This window comes from Chiloscyllium plagiosum, unplaced genomic scaffold, assembly GCF_037043375.1.
Source record: "Chiloscyllium plagiosum isolate Xiang-an unplaced genomic scaffold, Cpla_swu_hap1 HiC_scaffold_23, whole genome shotgun sequence".
NCBI lineage: Eukaryota > Metazoa > Chordata > Chondrichthyes > Orectolobiformes > Hemiscylliidae > Chiloscyllium > Chiloscyllium plagiosum.
The window spans coordinates 60982881-61004970 of NW_028270161.1; the positions used below are offsets into that span (position 1 = coordinate 60982881).

Sequence of the window (22090 nt, forward strand, 5' to 3'; positions counted from 1 at the left end):
TACAAAACCTTAAACACACATAGCAATAGGTTCAAGAATAGCTTCTTTCCCAGCTGTTGTCAGGCTTCTGAATTGACCTCTCAAATTTCAATCTAATGTTAATCTTTTTTTTGTAAATATATTTATTAGCAATTTTTTTAACTTTACAAACATATAGAATTATTGAAAAATACAATCAATAACAAAAATCAGTATAATAAAAAGAAAAAACCCACAAATTACAATATAACTACTGTCTACTAACTATTAACCTACTCTACAATACAAAACAAACCCTAACACTATGGTTAATCGTGTTTTTATTATCTTCTCTGCAGCCATAACATTGTATTCCTCTCTTGGTTCTATTACTGCTATGCACTTTGTATGAAATGATCTGCTTATAATGTACGCAAAGCAGAACTTTTAACTGTGCACTGGTAGATGTGACAATAAAAATCAAATCAAAAAAGGTTCCACCTGGCTGAACTTGTTACAATCACTACAGACTGCAGCAGCTCAAGGAGCCTCTTCAGTTAGAGATAGACATTAAATATCAGTCTTCTCAGTGACCCTTTATAACAATGATGTGGAGGTGCCAGCGTTGGACTGGGGTGGACAAAATTAAAAATCACTCAACACCAGGTTATAGTCCAATAGGTTTTATTTGAAAGTACTGGCTTTCAGTAACTAGTGTTCAATATACGATTTTAATTGCATGACACTGTGATCTTTTGCTATAAATTCTGTGTTGTATGGTCTTTCCCCACTAGTTACCTGATGAGGGAGCAGCCCTTTATAACAAAGCAGGGGAAATGAAAGGTTTTGACATCAGGAAATGCACTAGGTGTAATATCTGAAGGGTCGCCTCACCATCCCCGCCCTCTGGTGGCAAAAGACGGTATGGGCTGCCATTCCCACTGCCGCCCAACGAGTGGCGCTGCAGTTTCACAATCGCCCCTGGGTGTGGGGGATGGGCCCCGAGTGGGTGCAGGCTCTGGGTGGGGCGATCCCGGGAAGCAGGTATCTCGCTGGGGTCTGGGCCACAGCCGCTTCCAGGACCAGGCAGATTCCAAGCAGAATTGACCGGAGAAAGTGCACTCCGAGCTACAGCTTTAATAAGATTTTCTGGAGCTACTTTCTCAGACCTCGTGGCGCAACGGTAGCGCGTCTGACTCCAGATCAGAAGGCTGCGTGTTCGAATCACGTCGGGGTCATCACTTTTGTTTATACAATCTATAAAATATTTTTAAAATATACTTGTTTAATTACTTCATGCATTCTATAGTTACCTGGGTGTGAGGGATACATTCGAACACATTCAATAAATCTTTATTACCTATTTATATCGCTGTAAATTTGTTTTATTCAATGATCTGCAATCTCATGTTCACCTCCTGCAGGAATCTCTCCCTCATGACAAGGCAGCTTCAGATCTTGGGTCACTGCAACTGGACCTTTGATTCTGGTCAATGACACACGTCATTAACCCTAGACCCTGGTCACTGAGGCTGGACAGAAAACTGAACCCTTGACATTGACAACTGGAGGGTGGTAATGATGAAGTGCTTTTTAAAGAGTGTTAATGTTACCAGTTTAAAATTAAACTTAAAATTTGAGCTATTTATTGCTGGTATAATTATATAGAATGCAAAGTTCATACGTTTAGCAGCATGGCTACAGAAGGCACCAGACTAACGTAGTCCAACTGACATTGGATTATCTAGTGAAGAAGCTGCTGAGTACATCAAATGACTGAGATTTAAATAACTGTAGTTCTTAACACGTGATGGAGGCAAGGGTGGAGGAGGCAGGGGAGGGGCGTTTAAGGAGATGTATGGTATTGGAGAAAGGAAGCCAGAATTTGTCAACTGTTCCCAATATATTTTTCTACCATTTATATTTTTTTTATTCATGTGACACTTCATGTTAAATTTGGTACCAAACTGGAAAAGCCTTCAAACATTCAATATGAGATGCCATTGGATCCAGGGAGGGGAAGGGGAAATTCCACAGGAGCTGAAGAAGTTAATAACTGTGCATGGTCTTGGGTCAACCTAATCTTCCAGCTCTCTGCTTTTGTGTCTGGGTTCTAGGATCATCATGTTTGCCAGTCAGTGCTTACTGCCAGCTAATGTGTTGGATTTAATTATGTTTGTCCATGGCTAACATTTCAAAACAGGCACAGCTGTATGTGTTATAAGACTGACATCAACTGACTTGCAATCTGTATACCAGATGTGGTGAAACAGGCCAAACCAGCACAAGTTACAATTTGTGTATGTCAAGTTTCCAAATGTATAACAGCTGTATAACATCAATGTCCTGAGAGCTCGCCACCACTGCATTCCCTTCCTGCCCAGCCCCAAGAACCACTGCACCCTGACTGAATCCATCGCTGTGACAAATCTTCGACGATTGCATCTGTTTGTGACCCTTCAAAGAGCTTTTCTGAGCAATTCCGTTGGCAGCCCAAAGTCATTTTAAAAGCCTTTGCATTAAAAAAAAGATATTATTTACTATAATTAACAAGGAAAGCTCTTAGTTATTGCAATGGGAATTGATTATCCAAAGTAGGGAGGTTATACAGGGTACAGCTTCACCTAGTGTAAGGTAATGTAATGGAAGAAGCTGAGACAAGGTTTAGCACAGGCTGGTTGAGAATGAAAGGCTAACCGGTATGCTGTGGGTTTAAGGGGAGGTGTATAGTTGACAATGTGAACATTGACAGGGATATCCGGATGGTCCAGCCTCACTCTCCCGCCTGAGCCGTTACCCCGGGTTACGGCCCCGCCCATTTACTCCGTCTGTCCAATGGGAGTGTGCGTCAGTGCGGGGCCTGAGCCAATCACGGCCGATGTTGTTGGCGGGTGACGAAGCGGGAGTTCCGAGGCCTAGCGGGAGCTTGAGCCGCGATGCCCGAGTATCTGCAGGACCCGTCGGTGCTGACCAAGGAGCGGCTGAAGAGCGAGCTGATCGCCCACAGTGTGCAGCTGCCGCTCGGGGACCAGCGCAAAGATGTCTATGTGCAGCTTTACCTGCGGCACCTGACGGCGCGGAACAGCGGGCGCGGCGCGGACTTCTCCAGCGATGAGGAGGCGGACACCGGAGTGGGGGCGGCGGCGACAGCGGGGGCCCGAGGCCGGGGCAGAGCGGGCAGGGTGAGGAAGGCACCGAGCGGGGAGGCTCAGCTCGGTTCATGGGGCAACCGTTTCCCCCGAGTTCCCGCTTAGTGTCGGGGAATCCTTCATCAGAATCAGAAAGTGGCGCCAATTTAATCACCTCCCGCTCATGTGTGAAAACAAAAAAAGGAAGTTCTCCAGAGGCTGGACTCCAAAATGTAAACAAAGTGCTGGAGGAACTCCGCATCGGAGGAGAGAAATAATGTTAGCGCTTGCTGACCGGTTCAGAACTGATCTTTTATTTGAATTTATTGTCACGTGTACCGAGGCGCAGTGAAAAAGCTTTGTGTTGTGAGCAATACAATACAGGCAGATCATAGAGTTAAGTAGCGTAGATAAGTAAGTAATAGGTAAACAGCGGCAAAAGCACAGGTACAGGCGAATGTTAAAATTTGAGAGTCCATTCAGTATTCTAACAACAGTAGGGTAGATACTGTTTCAAAACCAGCTGGTGCATGTGATGGAACGATTGGTGCATTGTCAGAAGTTCTGAATCCCGTTCTGAAGAAGTCAATGTTAACTCAGTTTCTCTCTCCCCAAATGCTGCCAGACCTGCTGAGTAATTCCAGCTTCTTTGTTTGTTCTGTAATTCTAGCATCTTGAGTATTTTGCTTATTTTCGTGCATGTTCAGCTGAGCCTTTTACTTTGCTATTTCAGTTTTGCTGTTCAGTCGCCCACAAACCTATGATAGTCCTTCCCACTTCTCAATGGGACACATTGCAAATATCACTGACCGTGACCCAATAAATGACCCGAGCGGTGAAATCCCAGAGTTTACCCGTTTGTGGAAAACGTGGACAATACTTGGCAGCTTGAGGACAGCCAAAGAACATGTGGCCATTTGTTCCACAAGTGAAACATGAGGAAATGCTCAGATTGGGACTGTGGTCATCCAGGTCAGTTATCTGTTTGCTGAACTTCTGCCCTGAAAGGTCTAATGTGACTATCTATCAATTAGCCTGACACCCCGATGTTATTGAATGCCACTCCACTATTTTGTTCAACTAGTTAGGTCCTCTCCTGATTCCATCCATATTTCTTGCTGTACCAGAGCATGTCTTTCAATTGTTTCACTTCCCATTCCCATATCCATACCCCACACTCTCACTGTGTCCTGATCATCCATCATCTTTGTGCTCATCTTTATTGGCTTCTGGCCTTCATAGAGTTATAATGATGTCCAAATTCTTGTCCTTGTGTTCAAGTCCTTTTAGTTATGATTTCTGTGTAGAAGGATAACTTATTAAAAGAAAGAAAACCAACAGAAGGAAAACTGCTGAGCAACTATCACGGGAGTACACTGACTAAAATTGACAGAATGTAAACATTAACAGGTGAAGAATATTTCAAACTAAAGGATGGATTTTTCTTTAAATAGTTGATACTTCAAAAGGTAAGCCACATTTCGTTATAAGCAGCATGATGTCCTACACAATTTAACAATTGCGTCATCTTCATAAGACTATAAGAGGTAGGAATAGAAGAAGGCCAATCGACTGATTGAGCTTACTCCACCGTTTTGGGCAATCGTGGCTGATCTCATAATTCTGAACTCCACTATCTTGTCCTTTTCCTCTTTACCCTTGATTCCCTCACTGAATAAAAATCTGTCTGCTTTGAATATTAATGATTCTGCAGCTTTCTGCTGTAAAGAATTCACAGGTTGAGTTCCCTTTTGAGGGAAAAATAACCTTACCTGTCTTTGTCTCAAATAGCTTACCTCTGGTACCGAGATTATATCTTCTGATTATAGGCTGTCCCACGTGGGGAAACAACTTCTCTGTATCTACACTGTAAAGCCCCCTAAAAATCTTGTATGTTTCAATAAGGTATCTCCTCATTCTTCTAAACCCAATGAGCATGAGCCCAGCCTGCTCGCCCTCTCCTCATAAGAAATTGTCTGAATGCCTAGGTCCAACCTAATGAACTTTATTTGGACTGTTTCTACTGTCTGTATATCTAAGGATAAGGGACTCAAAATTCTTCTTAGCGTTGTAAGGATAGGCTGGCACTTTTTCCCCTGGAGTGTAGGAGGCTAAGGGGCTTAGATAAGGTGTATAGGGAAGTCCAAAATTACAGGGCATAAGTTTAAGGTGAAAGATTTAAAGGAGACCTGAGGGGCAACATTTTCACAGAGAAGGTGGTGACTAAGTGGAACAAGCTGTCAGAGGTGGTAGAGATGGGTACAATTACAGCATTTAAAAGACATTTGAGTGGATACATGGATAGAAAAGGTTTTGGGCTGAAGGGTCTGTTTCCATGCTGTTTACCTTTATTACTCTCTGTGGTCTGACCACTAACTTGTAAAGTTTTTGGAAGACTTCCAAATTTTTATACTTTCTTTCCTTTGTAATAAAGTTGAAACTTTATTGCTGGAACAGCACAGCAGGTCAGGCAGCATCCAGGGAACAGGAGATTCGAAGTTTCGGGCACAGGCCCTTCTTCAGGAATGAAGAAGGGCCCATTCCTGAAGAAGGGCCTGTGCCCGAAACGTCGAATCTCCTGTTCCCTGGATGCTGCCTGACCTGCTGTGCTGTTCCAGCAATAAAGTTTCAACTTTGATCTCCAGCATCTGCAGACCTCACTTTCTCCTTCCTTTGTAATAAAGCCAAAATCCATTTTCCCTCTTTAATATTCTCTGAACTGGACGCTGGCTTGATCTGATTCGTATATTTAGACGCATTTCCACCCAACCAGTCCCTCTGTTCTGCAGGTTTCTGCAGTCTTTCTCTATTTAAATAATATTCAGCTCCTCTTCCTACCATCCACATTTGCTACGTTGTATTCCTTCTGTGGAATTTTTTGCCCACTCACCTAACCTGTCTATATCCCTCTACAACACTGTGTTATCCTCACCGCTCCTCATCTGTTTTTGTGTCATTTGCAAAGTGGCGACTAGTAGGTTCACTCTGTCATCTAAATCATTATTGTATGTTGATATTATACTAACTGGAGAGGGTGTAAATGAGGTCAGGCTCATTGTGAGACTCTTTATAGTGACAGTATACTGACTGAGACGTGCAAATGATTGTGGTCCCAACACCACAATTATTGACACTTCAATAATTACAGGTTGCAATATGAAAATTTCCCCTTTACCCCAATTCTTTCTTCAATTAGTTAGCCAGTCTTCTATCTCGTACTCTTCATAATTCAAACTTGATATTTGGGATCTCTCACTACCCAGTCAATAGATTTGGTAGCTGAAATGTGTTGCTGGAACAGCGCAGCAGGTCAGGCAGCATCCAGGGAACAGGAGAATCGACGTTTCGGGCATAAGCCCTTCTTCAGGAATGGAACAGCGCAGCAGGTCAGGCAGCATCCACGGAATAGGAGAATTGACGTTTCGGGCATAAGCCCTTCTCCAGGAATTCCAGCAACACATTTCAGCTCTGATCTCCAGCATCTGCAGACCTCACTTTCTCAATAGATTTGGTAATTGAGTCACTTTCACTAGCAGCTGGACTTTGTCCATATACCTGCGATATGGTTGACCTTGACAGGTGCACATCTGCAGACCCTCTTTTTTTTTTCTTGTGTTATGACAGTCCAGTTTTTTTTTCTTTTAAACTGATTATGACAGTTTCCAGTGCACATGAAGTACACTTACTGTGTTATGTCTTTGTAAGGCATCCATTAAAATCGGTGCCCATTTCTAAAACTTTTCCTTGTTCACACCTCTGTGTAAATTTCTGTTGCCTAACACTGAGATAAAGCCAGTTCTTAATAGACGTTGTTATTACACTGTAATCCCAGTTTCACTGTTTATCTCGTTTGTTAATGGTAAACTTTGAATCTAGTAGCTGTAACCAACTGATAGAGCTGATGAATAGTATGCTGAAGTTCTGAGATTTTCAATAGCTAAGAAATGGGAGCAGAGGTAAGTCATGCAAGTCTTTTCCATCATTCTGTTAGATCAAAGCTGAACATCAAATTCAATTCTACTTTCCTACTTTTTTTTTAGCTGGACCACATTTGGAAATATGGTCAATTGAGATGTAAACTGTAACTATTTCCAGGGGCATGCTGGACTATTGTTGGATATACTCCATTGAGTCTCTGGCAGAATTCTCTGGTAAAAAGCTGCATGTGATGAATTGTTTCCCAAGACCAGATGTTGTCATAAAGCAGCTGATATTGTAATATTACTTCCTATTTTGAGGTTCTGTTGTGACTTGCTGAAAATCTCACAGTTGTTGATTCCACTAAATTGCCTTCAAACTGCATTGATAAATATTCCTAACAAATTCATTGCAAGGATATTTTGCCTTGAAGCTGCTTTGAATAAAAAATTAAAATTGCCAGTGAAAGTCAACACACTATCTTTCCTGTTTGTAGATCAAAAATTGGAATTTGCCAATTGTCTTTCAGTAATTTCCTGTTCTTTGCAATAAATGCATAACTCCAAGTCCAGGAGCAGGGAAATATTCAAAGGCTTCTAATTATTAATTATTAATTAAACAGCTACATTTATCCCTTCTACCATCTTCTGAGTATTCCAGTCACCTTATGAATTATTCAGCTACCTCGTTCGTTTCTCTTGACTCAAATTGTAAGGTATGACAGCAAAATCTGGGTCAAAACACTATTTATCAAAGAGGTAGACTAGAATGTTTAGCAATAAAGAATTACATTTTAGTACCTGTTTCATCTTTATTGCCTGCTGAAGGTGAAATAGGAAAAAGATTTGGAGGAGATGTAGAATTCAGAGCTAAATTGACTATTTTCATTCACTCAAGATGCTGGCTTGCAAACATTTCTTGTCTGTCCTTAGTTGGCCTTGTGAAGGTGGTGATGAGCTGACTTCTTGAAATGTTGCATTCCATGGTAGCCCCACAATGCCCTGGGGGAGGGAATTCCAGGATTTTGACCCAGCAACAGTAAAATCAAGTTTTGCCTCAGCACTGACAAGAGCGAAATTTAAGGTGATTAATAAAAGCAGTTTAAAAAAAGTAACTCAAAGGACTGAAATTGGATAAATACCTAGAACCTGATGATCTACAACCTCATTCTAAAAGAGAAAGCTGCAGAGAAAGTGCGTACTCAGAGTATGAATTTGGAAAATTTTCTTATTCTAGAGAAGTCCTAGCGGATTGGAAGTTAACAAATGTAACATTGCTATTCAAGAAAGAAGAGAGAATAAGTGGAACTACAGGTCAGTTAGCTTGACTCACAGGGAAAGTGTTGGAATCAATTATAGATGAATTCTTAATTTACTTGATCTAATTATAATCCACATTTCTAAGTCAACATCTTTTTACAAAGAGTAATCCTGTTTGACAAAATTTGAATTTTATTTTTGAGGATAGACTAGTAGGGTAGATAACAGGGAACCAGTAGTTGTAGTGTACTTGGATTTCCAAATGGCTCTTCATAAGCTGGCATATGAAAAATTAATTTATTAGATGAGGATTCCTGGGTTGGGAAAGATGTAATTAGAGAATTGGTTAAGCAACAGAAAGTGGGAGATAAATGGGACATTTTCAGATTGTCAGGGTGTGGAGTTTTCAAAGGATCTGTGCTGGGGCTTAATGTATTTACAATCTATTTTAATGACTTTGATGAAAAAAAGGGTAATGTAAGCTTTTTGATGATTTGCTGGGTGCAAATGTGAGCTGTCAGGAGGACACAAGCTGCAGAGAGATATTGATGGGTTGTCAATTATGCCCCCCTTCAGTCATCTAAGGAAAACAACCCCAGTCAATCCAACTTTTCTTCGTAACTGAAACTCTCCATCCTGGTAACTCTCCTGTGCACCCTGTCCAGTGTAATCACTTCCCACCTATAATGTGGATTCCACAACTGTAAGCAATACTCTCGCTGTGGCGTAATCAATGTTTTAGATATTTTTAATCAACCTGTTCAGGAATGCTTTGAAACACCAGTGAAGCAGGTGAAACTTTAACCCAAGCATCCTGGCTTAGAGGTAGGGACACTACCACTGTGCCATGTTACACTGTTCCAGCATCACCTATCCTTCACCTACTAAAGGCAAGTATCCCATCTGCCTTCTGAGCCACTTTATCTCCCTGTCCTGCTAATTTTAGGGACCAGTGGGCCTACACACACTTTTGCACGGTCCTACTGTTCCAACGTGTATTCCCTTGCCTAGTTTATCTTACCCAAGCACATCACATCACACTTATCCAGACTGAATTCCATTTGCCACTGATCAGCCCATCTATATCCTGTAATCTAAGACTATCCTCCTCACTATTTAACTGCCTCACTAATTTTGTGTTTAATCCATAATTGTACTGATCAACCCTCCTACATTCGAGTCTAAGTTATTTATATGTACCACAACAGCAAGATCCACAACACTAATCCTTATGGAACACTATTGGACACAGTCTTTCAGTCAAAAAATGTGCCCTTCGACCATCACCTTCTACTTCCTACAGCTCAGCTAATTCTGTATCGATTGACCAAATTTCCTTGAATCCCATGGGCTTTGCTATCAGTCTCTCGTGTGAGACCTTGTCAAAAATTTTGCTGAAGTCCATGTTGAATACGTCGAATGCATTATCCTCATCTACACCTGATTCCCTCTTCGAAATATTCAATCAAGTTGGTTTAATATGAATTAAATGGTCCAATTTTGCAGGGAATGTAGAAACAGAGGCTTGTCTGTGTATACCAACAAATTTCTGGAAGATGATTTAAGGAAAATAATGTTGCAAAATATATAAATCTGAAAATAAATAACAGGAAAGACAAGAACTACTGGATTACAATTCTGTTGGGGGTGCAAGAGCGAAGGGGTTTGCATGTATCGTGGGCACAGATCATTAAAAGTGACAGGGAGAATAGAGAGCAGTTAATAAAGCATAGTGTTCTCAGCTTTAATAATTGTGACATCAAGTACAGGAGCAAGGAAATGATGCTGAACTTGTTAAACTTTAGCTAGAATATTGTGCACAGTTTTGGGGGCCATATTACAGAGAGAGTTACACAGCACAGATATTACACAGCATCGGAGAGAGTGCAGAACTGGTTTACAAAATGGTTCTAGTGATGCATTTCATTGAGGATTGATTGAAGAAGTTGGGACTGTTCTCCTTGGAGAAGAACTGAGAGAGGCTTTCAAAATCATGAAGGGAATGGATAAGTAGATGGGGAGAAACTGTTTCCACTTGTAAGATGAACAAGAGGGCATAAATTTTTTTAAGATCCTTTAAAACTCCACAGGAATAGAGTCATAGTCATACAGCACAGAAACTAGTCCATCCCAACCATAATTCCAAACTAAACTAATCCACCTGAAGAAGGGCTAATGCCCGAAATGTTGATTCTCCTGTTCCCTAGATGCTGCCTGACCTGCTGCGCTTTTCCAGCAACACATTTCCATCTCATAAACAAATCCACCTGCCTGCCCTTGGCCCATATTCCTCCAAACATTTCTTATTCATGTACTTCTCCAAATGTCTTTTAAGCATTGTAACTGTACCCATGTCCACCCCTTCCTCTGAAAACAAAGATCAGACATACTTTCAGAACAGTGCTTCAATCCGCCAGTGCTTCAATCCACCAGAAGACTGCAAACCCTTATGGTGTTAATGGAAAGATATTTAGAGTTTGACAGATAGTGAACATATGTGAGGCCTTTGACTTTGTTTTCCATTCAGAAAAATCTAACCTTAAGCATTTTTAAAAAAAATTAGCTCAAAGGTCATCAAGGTGGAGTAGAAAAACATGTTTAATTTCTTTCTCGAGGCGATTCAGAAAACAAGTCCACTCAGAAGGATTAAGTTTGTGAAACATTTAAGACAAAGGATCAGAAATAGGCCATTTGACCCATAGAGCAGACTCCGTCATTTAATGAGATCAGAGCTAATCTAATAATCCTCAAATTCACTTTCTATCCTTTTCCCCATAATCCCTGATTCCCTGAGCTTAAAAATTTGTCTATCTCAGCCTTGAGTATGCTGAATGACCCAGCCTCAACGCTGCAAGGTAAAGAACTCCAGATTCTCCCTCATCTCTGTCTTAAATGACCCACCCCTGACTCTGAGACTTTAGTTAGAAATCTGCAGATTATGTGAGAAAGATAAGGCTCTCAGCTTTGTGAAGAAGTTCATATTGACAGATTTGGAAAGGACTCATCAAACTGTCTCCACATGCCACAGGAAAGAACCTGAAAGGAGGCAGTTAAGTAGAACCCTAAAGGGCTGATGTGGGGGATAATATTTTTAGATTTGAGCCTCTGTGACAAATGATGTTAGGAGTCGAGTAAAAGGTGAAAGATTTATACGATGTGAAGAAAAACCAGAGTATACTATAAAAGTGATTGCAAATGAAGCAAAGGTGAAGTGACGAAAAAGCTTTCATTGAGTAAGGTTTTAGGGTATGGAACTCTGATGGGGGCAAGTTCCATTGAGAGTATTGGATGATTATTTAGATAAAAATGTTGTGCAAAAATGTTATGGGAAACATCAGATTGGTGCTACCGAGTCAGTGTAGGAACAATGGGCCAATTGCCTCGTCTGCGCCATAAAGATTCTGTGATACATAGCAGGTTAGTCATGATCTGTGGTGAGAACAGTTAAGCCTAGGTTTTGGATTTTAAGAATGAACTATACCTGAAATATTAATGTCTAAAGAATACACCTTAAAGTCTTATTCTCAAAAAAATAGTGTTAAAAGAATAGATGTTATGTTAAACTTTTCCCTGAGCTAAAGTGCTAAATTCAATTCTGGTCACCGTGCTTTAGGAAGACTATAAAGCCTTGGAAGAATGCAAAAAAGGGATACAAGAAGTTTAGAATTGATGAAACACTTCAGTTACATGGACTGTTGTTGCTCTCAATGCGAGGGTGTATTTAAAGGATTCTGATAGAATACATAAAGAGAAGTTGTTTTTGTGGACTGGAGGCTCGTTATCACAGGATGGAGATTTAAGTTAATTGACAAAATATCCAATGGAGAGAAGAGAAATATTTTTAAAACATTGAGTTGTTGTGATTCGGGGCGCACTGTCTGAGGCTGGTGGAAGCAGATTAATTTGTTTCCATCAGAAACAAGAAACAACTATGAAGCTATGGGGCAAGAACAGTACAAATTGTTGAATTTCACAGATTCACAGGTGCCAGTATTGGAATGGGGTGGGCAAAGTTAAAAGTCACACAACCCCAGATTATAGTATAATGGGTTTATTTGAAAGTACAAGCTTTCGGAGCACTGCTCCTTCGTCAGGTAGCTATTGGGGCAGGATCACAGGACACCAAATTTATAGTAAAAGATCAAAATGTGATACAACTGATGTTATGTATTTCATAGAGGCATTGTAGAAATGGTAAGGCCATACAGCTGTCTCTGTGGACTGTGAATCTGTGACTGTTCTTGTCAACAAAGTTATCTGACAACAAAACTTTATATTGTGCCAAGGACAAAAATCACACGACAGTAGGTTATAGTCCAACAGGTTAGCACTGCTGCCTCGCAGCGCCAGAGACCCGGGTTCAATTCCCGCCTCAGGCGACTGACTGTGTGGAGTTTGCACATTCTCCCTGTGTCTGCGTGGGTTTCCGCCGGGTGCTCCAGTTTCCTTCCTCAGACAGGTTTCAAATAAATCTGTTGGACTATAATCCGGTGTCCACCCCAGTCCAACACCAGCATCTCCAAATTGTGGCTTATATTGTGCTGTCAGATCTATTATCACAGGGAGAGCAGTGGAGTTTTTCTCTGTGATCTTCGGGTGCTGTAGTTTACTTCTGTACCATTCTGATCAAAAGGGTTGAGGGGGAGTGGGGAAGCAAAGCGTTCAACTACCACAGAAATTTCAAAAATGCTTGACCTGAATATTTCCATGTATGTCAGTATTTTATTTAATAGTTTCTTCCTTATACAGAAAGCCACAAAAAAGACAGATAAAACCACTGTGGAAGAGAAAGAATTTATCGAGGTGTCTGATTTGTCAGATGAAGATTTAAAAGAACAACTTATAAAATATGGATTTTCTGCAGGTCCTATTGTGGGTGAGTATTAATATCGAATTACACTGCTATTATGCAGTGAAAGGCCCATCTTTATTTACTAAGGGGTTAAAGATGAGAAAGCTATCAATTAAATATAATTCTTCAATCAGACAGTTGTTTGTTGCACCATCCAGTTTTTTCAAGTTCTTCCAGAGCTTTGTGGGCATCACGGTGGCACAGTGGTTAGCACTGCTGCCTCGCAGCACCAGAGACCCGGGTTCAATTCCCGCCTCAGGCGACTGACTGTGTGGAGTTTGCACATTCTCCCTGTGTCTGCGTGGGTTTCCTCCGGGTGCTCCAGTTTCCTTCCACAGTCCAAAAATGTGCAGGTCAGGTGAATTGGCCATGCTAAATTGCCCATAGTGTTAGGCGCAGGGGTAAATGTAGGGGAATGGGTCAGGGTGGGTTGCGCTTCGGCGGGTCGGTCTGGACTTGTTGGGCCAAAGGGCCTGTTTCCACACTGTAAGTAATCTAATCCTAAGCTTTCACTTCTGTTACAACCAGAAGTCATTTCATGATGTAAAACTGAACAATTTGAATTCATGTTCCTTTCACCCTTCTCCAGCAGCTTATTTTCTTACATTTCTTGAAATTTCTTCCCATAATTTTCTTGATTATCAATATCACCATCTAGTAATATCATTCAGGCACCTTCCCATCAGTGTGAGCAGCCTGTGTTCATAACTCAGACTCCAGATTTCCACTTGTACGAGTATATCATTTCATGAGTTGTGTCTTCCGTTGATAGCTAATGTACATATTTCCTATTGGAAACTGCATGTTCAGATGTTGAATGCAATCTGTGAGGCTCCCTTTGATTATAAAAGTGTTTTTACATGCCATTCCACTGATATCATGGTTGCAATCACAGAGGTCACTTTCTACCAAAATAGTTTTGGTTACAGCCTTTAAGTGGCTCCTGAGTAGTATCAATTTGAACATGCCACTCCTGCTATGATACTACTCTTCATATAAAAGCACAATACTGTGGAAACCTGAAACAAAAACAGAGAATACTGGAGAAACTCTAGATCTGGCAGAATCTGAGGAGACAGAAACATTTTGAGTCTGATGTGACTGTTCAGAACCGAGACCTGAGACTTTTCAGTTCTGAATAGTCATAGTTCTTCATCAATCTCTTTTTTTTTTTCTTCCATTCTTCATACTTACCACAGTGTGTCCTGTCCTTTTTTTTGGAAAGCATTTGTCACTTTCAGCAAAGAAGTTGTAAAGTAACTTCCTGCGTACTAAGTTCAGATCTGCTTACGTGTGGGATTCACCCCTGCATGTAAACACTGTGTAGCTACCAAACAGGAATCATGAAACATTGTGGTAAAATTAATATCTTTATTGCAATAGTACTTTTCAGAATCCTCATTCTACCCTAACCTCCCATGTAATTACCAGTCTATTTCTTTTGTCCTCATCATATCAGTTCCATCCCATTCATTCCTATACAAGTAGTTCTTCCATAATGTGATGGTCATGTTCTTGTGTAACCCTGCATTATAGAAAAATTGCATTTCTAGAAACCATGCTTAAAAGTGTTGGCGATGTAATCACATTACAGCCAATACACATTTTAAAAGTTTGTGCTTTAAAAAGTGTCCCCAATTCATTGATCACATTACAGCAAATTCATGTTAACGAATCATACATTATAGGAGCATGACCTGCACAAACCCCTGCATTCCACCCCTCCCATGCATTGAGAGTAATGGAAAATTTTCCCTCTTTTTTTAGTTTCTGATGACTGGTAGCCCCACATATTTGCAAACATTTGGGGGAGCAGCAGAATGCTGGATATGTATTATCTTGTTACACGGTGGCATTGTGTTAGTACTTCAGTCTGAGAAACTAGTAACCATTCCTTTAGAAATACGTTTTGTAATCTTCAGGTGGTGCTGAATTTGAATGCTGAAATTTGATTGCTAATCGGGAAAGCTGGAAATGCTTTATTGTTGGCATAAAATCAGATTGTTTAATTCTACATAGTAACAACCTGGCTGCCACTCTTGGAATCTAGCTAAAGGAGATGGTTAAGAGCAACCTGATGGAAACAGCCTGTTTCCTTTAGGAGAAATAGTATTAGAATACTTTTATAGGAATAGTCTACAGGCTTCCTAACAATAGTTGTTTAGTAGGACTGAGAATAAATTTTATACCTAGTTACCTTTTTGTACCTAAAATGGCACAAAGGTCTGTAATGCTGAACTTTTCATTTCTTTATCTTTCTAACTTATTCCTAAGAATCTGTTCCTAGGTACCATAAGTGGCAACTTTGGAAACTTTAAACTTTTGTACTCATGTAAGCACATGTGACAATAAACATAATTCCAATTCTAAAAATTTGTAGAAAATGACACCATGTAAGAAAAACAATACATTACTTATGGGTGACTTGAATCTTCATGTAAATTAGAATAGCTGGATTGGCAGAGGAAGCTATGTAGAAGAGTTTTGAGAACAGTTTTCTAGAAATGTTTGTTGAATGAATGAAAGAATGATTTATGATCACATATACCTAGGGAGATAGTGAAAATTGTTCTGTCACCCCAATCTGGTGCCATTTTGAGGTACAAAAGAATAAAAAGAAAGTATTTAGAGTTCAGCTGGGGTCCTCAAAATGGCTTCAGGACTTGGTTCCCACTCCCAGCCTGCTACAGCCCCCACTCTGGGCACCGACATCACCGCGGTCAATAACCTATCACTGAAAAGAATCCACATTCCAAGCCTACTGCAGCCAGAAGTACCTACTGCACCATTGCTGCAGTCGATGCCCTGCTGCCATTCCAGGAGTCCACGTATTAGACCTACGAAACTCCCCTATCACTGCAGCTGACACCACTCCAGACTCCCTGCAACGTCAAGACAATGAGACAGCTGGTCTGGAGTGGAGGGGCTCAGTCCAAACACTACTTACCCTGACGGTGCCACCATCTTGTGGATCCTACCAGAGATCAGGCTGTTTTGGATTTGGTGATGTGTAATGAGGCAGGTTTCGATAAATAATGTCAAAGTCAAAGATCCCCTAGAAAACAGTGACCATATTATTAGTAGAATTTAGCATTCAGACTTGATGGACTGAATGGCCTGTTTCTTATCCTGGATCTTATGGACATACCTCATCTCCAGTCACTGCCAACTTGTGTGAAAATTAAAAATCACAACACCAGGTTATGGTCCAGCAGGTTTATTTGGAAGTACTTAGCTTTTGGAGTCCGACTCCTTCATCAGATAGCTGTGGAGCAGGATCGTAATGCACAGAATTTATAGCAAAAGATCACAGTGTCATGCATGCAACTGATATGATATGTTGAATAAACATAGATTGCTGTTATGTCTTTCATCTTTTAGAATGGGTTTCAAGTTTCAGTTCATTAATATATAAATCTTAGAACTTCATTCAGATCATATTCTCGAGACAACTTAGGTTTTATTAAGGTGACATCGCAGCTCAGACAATGCATTAAAGGTGTGAGGTTAGAGTCAGTCTATTTTCATTATTCAATCCAAAGCACTCTGCTGCCGACCAATACTAGTGAATATGGGATTAGTGCAGACAACCAGTGGTTGTATTTTTTTAAGAACATATTAAGGAGTTGCAGGTGTTCACTGTGTGAAATATACCTGATATGGAGATGTTAAAGTCTAGTAATCTGACTAAAGAGAAAAAGAGCTCTAATTGGCATACAGTTACTCTTTCCCTTAACCCTGTTTCCTAGCTGAAACGCTATTATATATCCTTATAGGTGCTGTCTCTTCCAAATATGCTGATCACTTGTACAAAACAGTACCTTTTTGTGTTGGATGTTTTACTTCTGTTATCATGCTTTATTGTACTTATTTGAGGTATTGAATCAGAAAGCTGCAGATAATGAGTAACATCCTAATTCTCTCCCTTACTGATGTTGTGCAGCCACCACAAGAAAGGTTTATGAGAAAAAGCTGGAACAGCTGATGGACCAGGGCTCAGTAATTGAGGAAAATCAACCAAATGGGAGCACAGATTCTGATCAGTACAGTGACACGGAGGAAGGTGAGTAAACCCAGCTTATTCACAATTGTCTTTTGTAGCTGCCAGTTTAAATAAAAGAAGATGCTGTATGAACTTTTGCAGCTACTTTTGGTATCCATCACAAAACAACAATTGTCTTTAAATCCTGAAGCAAAGACAAATTGTTGGAGAAATTCAGCAGGTCTGGCAGCAGTTGTGGAGAGAAAGCAAAGTAAATGTTCTGAGTCCTTCAGAACTCACTGGACTCTAAACATTATCTTTGCTTTCTCTGCTCAGATCTTCAACATCCGCTGTTTTACTCTTAAAACCCATCTCTCCAATTCTGTATCCTCCTGAGTTTGTAATTATCGAAATGAAATTAAATGGAACTGAATCTTCATTTTGTGTTGAGGATAAGCAGGAACCAAACTCAGTTGAGGTGTATTGACTCTCCCCTGATCCTGGTTTGACAGGAAGGAGCCTTTCCATTACAATCTCCTCTTTATACGAATGTAGGTTGTTAAAATATTTCAGATTTACTTTTATTGAAGCGTCACTTCTAATGGAACTGCTGGGCAGTAACCAGTGTTTAGTTCAGGAGCTGATTCAACTGTAATTTACACATTTATTTCATCTGCAAAGAATTTTGAGTTCTTTGTCACATTGTTCAGAGTTAACACATTACAAACTTTTTATCCTGTCCCATTTCCCTACCCTTGCCTTGCCATTCATTTTAATATTTTGCTGTCAAATATTTATTCAATTAATTTTTTTTAAAAAGAAAGTTTCCTCTTTATTCTACTTCAATTGATGTTTCTTAACAATTCTTTACAGAGGAACAGTCTCTGAGCCATTACACTAAGAGCTGGAGAAACAGATTTGCAGGAAAAATATTGAATTGTTAGAATTAGAGGAGTTATGATAATGAGATACTTTAACTACTTCAGTAATGAACAATATGTCATGAAGGGCAGAATAGGTACATGCATGTCTCTCTTGTTTTTGTGAAGAATGCAAGTTTCTTTAATCTCTTTTCAGAATGAAAGAGTTTGACTCCTAATATTGTCATGATGAATCTCTCCAGTACCATTTTTCCTAAAACAAGGTGCCAGTAATTGATCACAGTATCTTAACTACAGCCTGACCAAAGTGATTAAGTGCTATCACAAATAAAGACACAAAATGTTGGAAATACTCTTGTCTTAGAGAAGCTTCAGCTCTGGAGAGACAACATTTTAACTTTATGAAATCAACTAATTGTTAATTGTATAAATGTTGGTATACTACCTTACACGTTTTCCCATTGCATTTGCGCTGTGTTCAACACCAAATTGTTTGATTGCTGTCTAAGATTCAGCTTGTTTTATTTCTGTGAGATAGTGAGCCCCAGCGAATTGTACATTGCATTGTTTCTGTAATCAAAGAGCAGAACCTGGTGAATAACACTTACTTGTCTTTTGATTATTCAGAGATTGTAACTGAAAAGAAGGAGCTGTTTACAAGCAAGACCAAAACTCCTGTAATAACCAGGCAGAGAAAAACCGAATATAGTTGGGTAAGTGATTTACTTGGAATATTGCATAACATTGTCAGTGTTTCACAGTCAAAAATTCAAATTATTATATATTTTAAAAATTAGACAGTGCAAAAATTCAAATTATTATATATTTTAAAAATTAGACAGTGTAAAAAATTGATTAGTACAGCAAGCTTGTTTTAACCAGCACCTTAGGAACTGACACTCTCAGTAAACTATCAAAAATTATATACCCAAAATACCAGAAGTTTACTGTTTTATCCCAATATTCGCAATGTCCGGAGTAGTCAGTTGAGGATGTGAGTGAGAAAGCTCCCATGTAAAGTATAACAGTGATGTGTATACATCCTGCATTATATTTCTATTACTTAATATATAGAACATAGAAGAATACAGCGCAGTACAGGCCCTTTGGCCCTCGATGTTGCGCTGATCCAAGCCCACCTAACTTATACTAACCCACTATCCTCCATATACCTATCCAATGCCCGCTTAAATGCCCATAAAGAGGGAGAGTCCACCACTGCTACTGGCAGGGCATTCCATGAACTTACGACTCGCTGAGTGAAGAACCTACCCCTAACTTCAGTCCTATATCTACCCCCCCTTAATTTAAAGCTATATGTTTTTACATTATAATATTTGAGCAACTGGTACCTCACTGGTTCCATAGGTACCAGTTAATAAAACGTTTGCTGCATTTTGAATTGAGCAGCATAAAAAACAGGAATTAGTGCTGAAAAACATTTCAAATAGTTGAAGTTCAGAAGAATTCGTACAGATTTGTAAGTGTTTTATAATCAACCGGTTCAGATATGTTATGACACAACTCTGGAGAAATGTGCGGTGACATACTTCTGGCGCAGATGGGACCTGAATACAGGCCTCCAAGCTGAGAGGTATGGACATTACCAGTGCCAAAAGATCCATCTGCATTCAATTTATATAGTGTTTTTTAAAAATGTTGAGCAAATCTATTGCGATCTCAGAGCATAAAATAGCTTATGGGCAGTTTGTTGATGTTTTAATGAAGTACTTGCGGCTGTAATTGAACAGTTTGCTACAGCAATGTGCAAGTTCTCTAAAGAATGGTTTAATAGTCGTATTGGACTGTTTTTGCAGAATTGAACGCAATTGAGATTTAACTGCTACAGCATAAATATTCCTGATGTTATGTCATCAGGATCCAGAAATGACTCTTGATGATCTTAATGCATATTCAATTTTTAAAAATTCTTTCAAGAGACATGGGCATTGCTGGCTGGCCAGTCTTTATTGCTTGTCTACTTGCCTTGAGAAGGTGATGGTGAGCTACCTTCTTGAACTGCTGCAGTCCATGTCCCGGAGATGAATTAGGGAGGGAATTTACAGCCAGTATTGGCTAAAATAGCATCTGCTAAAATGGAAGACAGGAATATTCATTTCGTAATCTGAGCTATTTAATAGAGTATTCATGCTCAACATGCCTGTAGCAATCCTCATTAACACACTCAATGCTCTCTTCTCCTTCGGCCCTCTTGCGCTAACCTAATGGAGAACATACAGTGCAGGAACAGGCCCTTTGGCCCTCCAAGCCTGCGCCGATCCATATCCTCTATCTAAATCTGCCAGCCATTTTCTAAGGATGTATATCGCTTTGCTACCTGTCCAATCATCTTAAATGACGCTATCATTCCTGCCCCTACCACTTCCGCTAGCAATGCATTCCAGGCACCAACCACCCTCTGCATAAAGAACTTTCCACGTATATCTCCCCTAAACTTTTTCCCTGCTCACTTTGAACTCGTGACACCTAGTAATTCAGTCCTCCATTCTGGGAAAATGTTTCTTGCTATCCACGGTGTCTACACCTCATGATTTTGTCGGCCACAAAATAGGAGGTCTCCCCCCAACCACCACCTTTCCAATGAAAATAATCCTAATCTACTCAACCTATCCTCATAGTTAGCACCCTCCATACCAGGCAACATCTTGGTGAATCTTCTCTGCATTCTCTCCAAAGCATCTAATTCCTTTTGATAATGTCGCAACCTGAACTGTACGCAGCATTCCAAATGTGACTGAACCAAATTCTTATACAATTGTAACATGACCTGCCAACTCTTATACTCAATACCCCCTCCAATGAAGGAAGGCATTTCTCTGTACATAGATTTTTTTTTTCCCCAGGACTTTTCCATTTACTGTATAGTTCGCTCTTGAATTGCATCTTCCAAAATGCATCACCTCTGTACATAGATTTATCTGAATTGAACTGCATCTGCTATTTCTCTCCCCAGATCTCCAATCTATCTACATTCTGCTGTATTCTCTGACAGTCCCCTTCACTATCTACTCGTCCACCAATTGTAGTGTCATCTGCAAACGTGCTAATGGTGCAACCTACACCTTCCTCCAAATCATTTATGTATATCACAACAGTGGTCCCAGCACAGATCCCTGTGGGACACCACTGGTCACAGGTCTCTATTTTGAGAAGCTCCCTTTCACTACTACTGTCTCCTGTTGCCCAACCAGTTCTCTATTCATCTAGCTAGAACACCCTGGACCCCATGCAACTTCACCTTCATCAGCCTACCATGGGAACCTTATCAAATATATTACTAATGTCCATGTATAGATCTACATCCCTCCTCTCATCAATCAACTTTGTCAGCTCTTCGAAGAATTCTATTAGGTTCGTAAGACACAACCTTTCCTGCACAAAAACCTGCCTATCACTGATAAGTCCATTTTCTTCCAAATGGGTATATATCCTATCCCTTTGTATCTTCTCCAGTGGCTTCCCTACCACTGATGTCAGGCTCACCAGTCTGTAATTACCTGGATTATCCTCCTTTAAACAAGGGGACAATATTAGCAATTCTCCAGTCCTCTGGCACCTCCCCCATTTTCAAGGATACTGCAAAGATATCTGATAAAGCCCCAGTTATTTCCCCTCTCGCTTCCCTCAGTAACCTGAGTGAGGACTGCAGATACTGGGGATCCAAGCTTAAAAATGTGTTGCTGGAAAAGCGCAGCAGGTCAGGCAGCATCAAAACAGAAGGAAAATCCTTCTCCTTTGATGCTACCTGACCTGCTGCGCTTTTCCAGCAACACATTTTTAAGTCTAGATCCCATCTGGTCCTGGGGACTTGTCCACCTTAATATCTTTTAGAATACACAACACCACTGTGTTGTGTATTCCTCCCTCCTTATGCCGATTTGACCTAGAGTAATTAAAGATCTATTCCTAACCTCAAAGTCTGCCATGTCCTTCTCCTTCTCCTTGGTGAATACCGATGCAAAGTACTCATTAAGAATTTCACCCATTTCCTCCACTCCACGCATATTTTTCCTCCTTTATCCTTGCGTGGGCCAACCCTTTCCCTTGTTACCCTCTTGCTCCTTATATATGAATAAAAGGATTTGGGATTT

At 40.3% G+C, this 22090-nt stretch overlaps 1 protein-coding gene and 1 non-coding gene across 3 annotated transcripts in view; both read left to right on the top strand.

Moving 5' to 3' along the window:
* The first annotated feature begins 1124 nt into the window (after nt 1-1124).
* trnaw-cca (transfer RNA tryptophan (anticodon CCA)) lies at nt 1125-1196 on the top strand. The gene has a single exon. It is a non-coding gene; the product is annotated as a tRNA-Trp (tRNA).
* A 1667-nt stretch (nt 1197-2863) lies between these two features.
* tmpoa (thymopoietin a) overlaps nt 2864-22090 on the top strand; it is a 28534-nt gene continuing 9307 nt past the window's right edge. Inside the window, exons 1-4 of one of the 2 annotated variants that reach the window (XM_043713272.2) lie at nt 2864-3140; nt 13013-13139; nt 17059-17178; nt 18606-18691. In XM_043713272.2, coding sequence (XP_043569207.2) covers nt 2895-3140; nt 13013-13139; nt 17059-17178; nt 18606-18691 — 579 coding nt within the window. In that variant the 5' untranslated portion in view covers nt 2864-2894. Of the gene's footprint in view, nt 3141-7265; nt 8088-13012; nt 13140-17058; nt 17179-18605; nt 18692-22090 lie in introns of those variants that run through there. The other variant, XM_043713273.2, reaches the window with a different exon arrangement.